Source organism: Corvus brachyrhynchos, unplaced genomic scaffold, assembly GCF_000691975.1.
Source record: "Corvus brachyrhynchos isolate BGI_N302 unplaced genomic scaffold, ASM69197v1 scaffold344, whole genome shotgun sequence".
Classification (NCBI taxonomy): Eukaryota; Metazoa; Chordata; class Aves; order Passeriformes; family Corvidae; genus Corvus; species Corvus brachyrhynchos.
The window spans coordinates 78,242-79,542 of NW_008237607.1; the positions used below are offsets into that span (position 1 = coordinate 78,242).

A 1,301-nucleotide genomic window follows, 5' to 3' on the forward strand; every position below is an offset into this window, starting at 1 on the left:
GCGCGGGGGGGCGGGGCCCGCCTCGGCCGCTTTGGCCGATGCCGACGCCGACCTGGAGGAGCGGCTCAAGAACCTGCGGAGGGACTGAGACCCCCGGAGTGGGAATTCCCCCTTTTCTTTAGGATTTCCCCCTTTTTTTTGGGGATTTCCCCCTTTTCTTTAGGATTTCCCCCTTTTTGGGGGGGATTTCCCCCACTTTATTTTGGGATTTTGCCCCTTTTCTTTGGGATTTCCCCCATTTTTTTTGGGATTCCCCCCTTTCTTTAGGATTTCCCCCTTTTCTTTGGGATTTCCCCTTTTTTAGGGGGATTTCCCCCTTTTATGGGAATTTCCCCCTTTTCTTTGGGATTTCCCCCTTTTCTTTGGGATTTCCCCTTTTTTGGGGGATTTCCCCCTTTTCTTTGGGATTTCCCCCCTTTCTTGGGGATTTCCCCCTTTTCTTTGGGATTTCCCCCCTTTCTTGGGGATTTCCCCCTTTTCTTTGGGATTTCCCCCCTTTTCTTTAGGATTTTCCCCTTTTCTTTAGGATTTTCCCCTTTTCTTTGGGATTTCCCCCTTTTCTTTGGGATTTCCCCCTTTTCTTTAGGATTTCCCCCCTTTTCTTTGGGATTTTCCCCCTTTTCTTTGGGATTTCCCCCTTTTCTTTAGGATTTCCCCCCTTTTCTTTGGGATTTTCCCCCTTTTCTTTGGGATTTCCCCCTTTTCTTTAGGATTTCCCCCCTTTTCTTTGGGATTTTCCCCCTTTTCTTTGGGATTTCCCCCTTTTCTTTAGGATTTCCCCCCTTTTCTTTGGGATTTTCCCCCTTTTCTTTGGGATTTCCCCCTTTTCTTTAGGATTTCCCCCCTTTTCTTTGGGATTTTCCCCCTTTTCTTTGGGATTTCCCCCTTTTCTTTAGGATTTCCCCCCTTTTCTTTGGGATTTTCCCCCTTTTCTTTGGGATTTCCCCCTTTTCTTTAGGATTTCCCCCCTTTTCTTTGGGATTTTCCCCCTTTTCTTTGGGATTTCCCCCTTTTCTTTGGGATTTTCACTCTCTTTTTAGGGATTTTTGAGCTCCCCCCGGGGGGATTTTCCTCCTTTATTCCGATTTTTTGGGTGGTTTTGGGGGGGCTTTTTTGGCCCCCTGGGTGTCTCCGATCCCCCTCAATGGGATTTTCCCGCTTTATTTGGGATTTTCACTCTTTTCTAGGAGATTTTCAGGTCCCCCGGGGGTCTTTCCCCCCTTTTTTTTTAGTTTATTGACTATTTGGGGGGTTCACCCCCTTTTTTGGGGTTTTTCCCACCCATTTTTGGCCTCTCCCCA

At 47.6% G+C, this 1,301-nt stretch overlaps 1 protein-coding gene across 1 annotated transcript in view; it reads left to right on the forward strand.

The window, feature by feature from the left end:
• Window positions 1-1,050, forward strand: part of CHMP2A (charged multivesicular body protein 2A) — a 3,726-nt gene extending 2,676 nt beyond the window's left edge. The window contains exon 5 of the mRNA XM_017731603.1: window positions 1,041-1,050. Coding sequence (XP_017587092.1) covers window positions 1,041-1,050 — 10 coding nt within the window. The remainder of the gene's footprint in view (window positions 1-1,040) is intronic.
• Window positions 1,051-1,301: the final 251 nt, after the last annotated feature.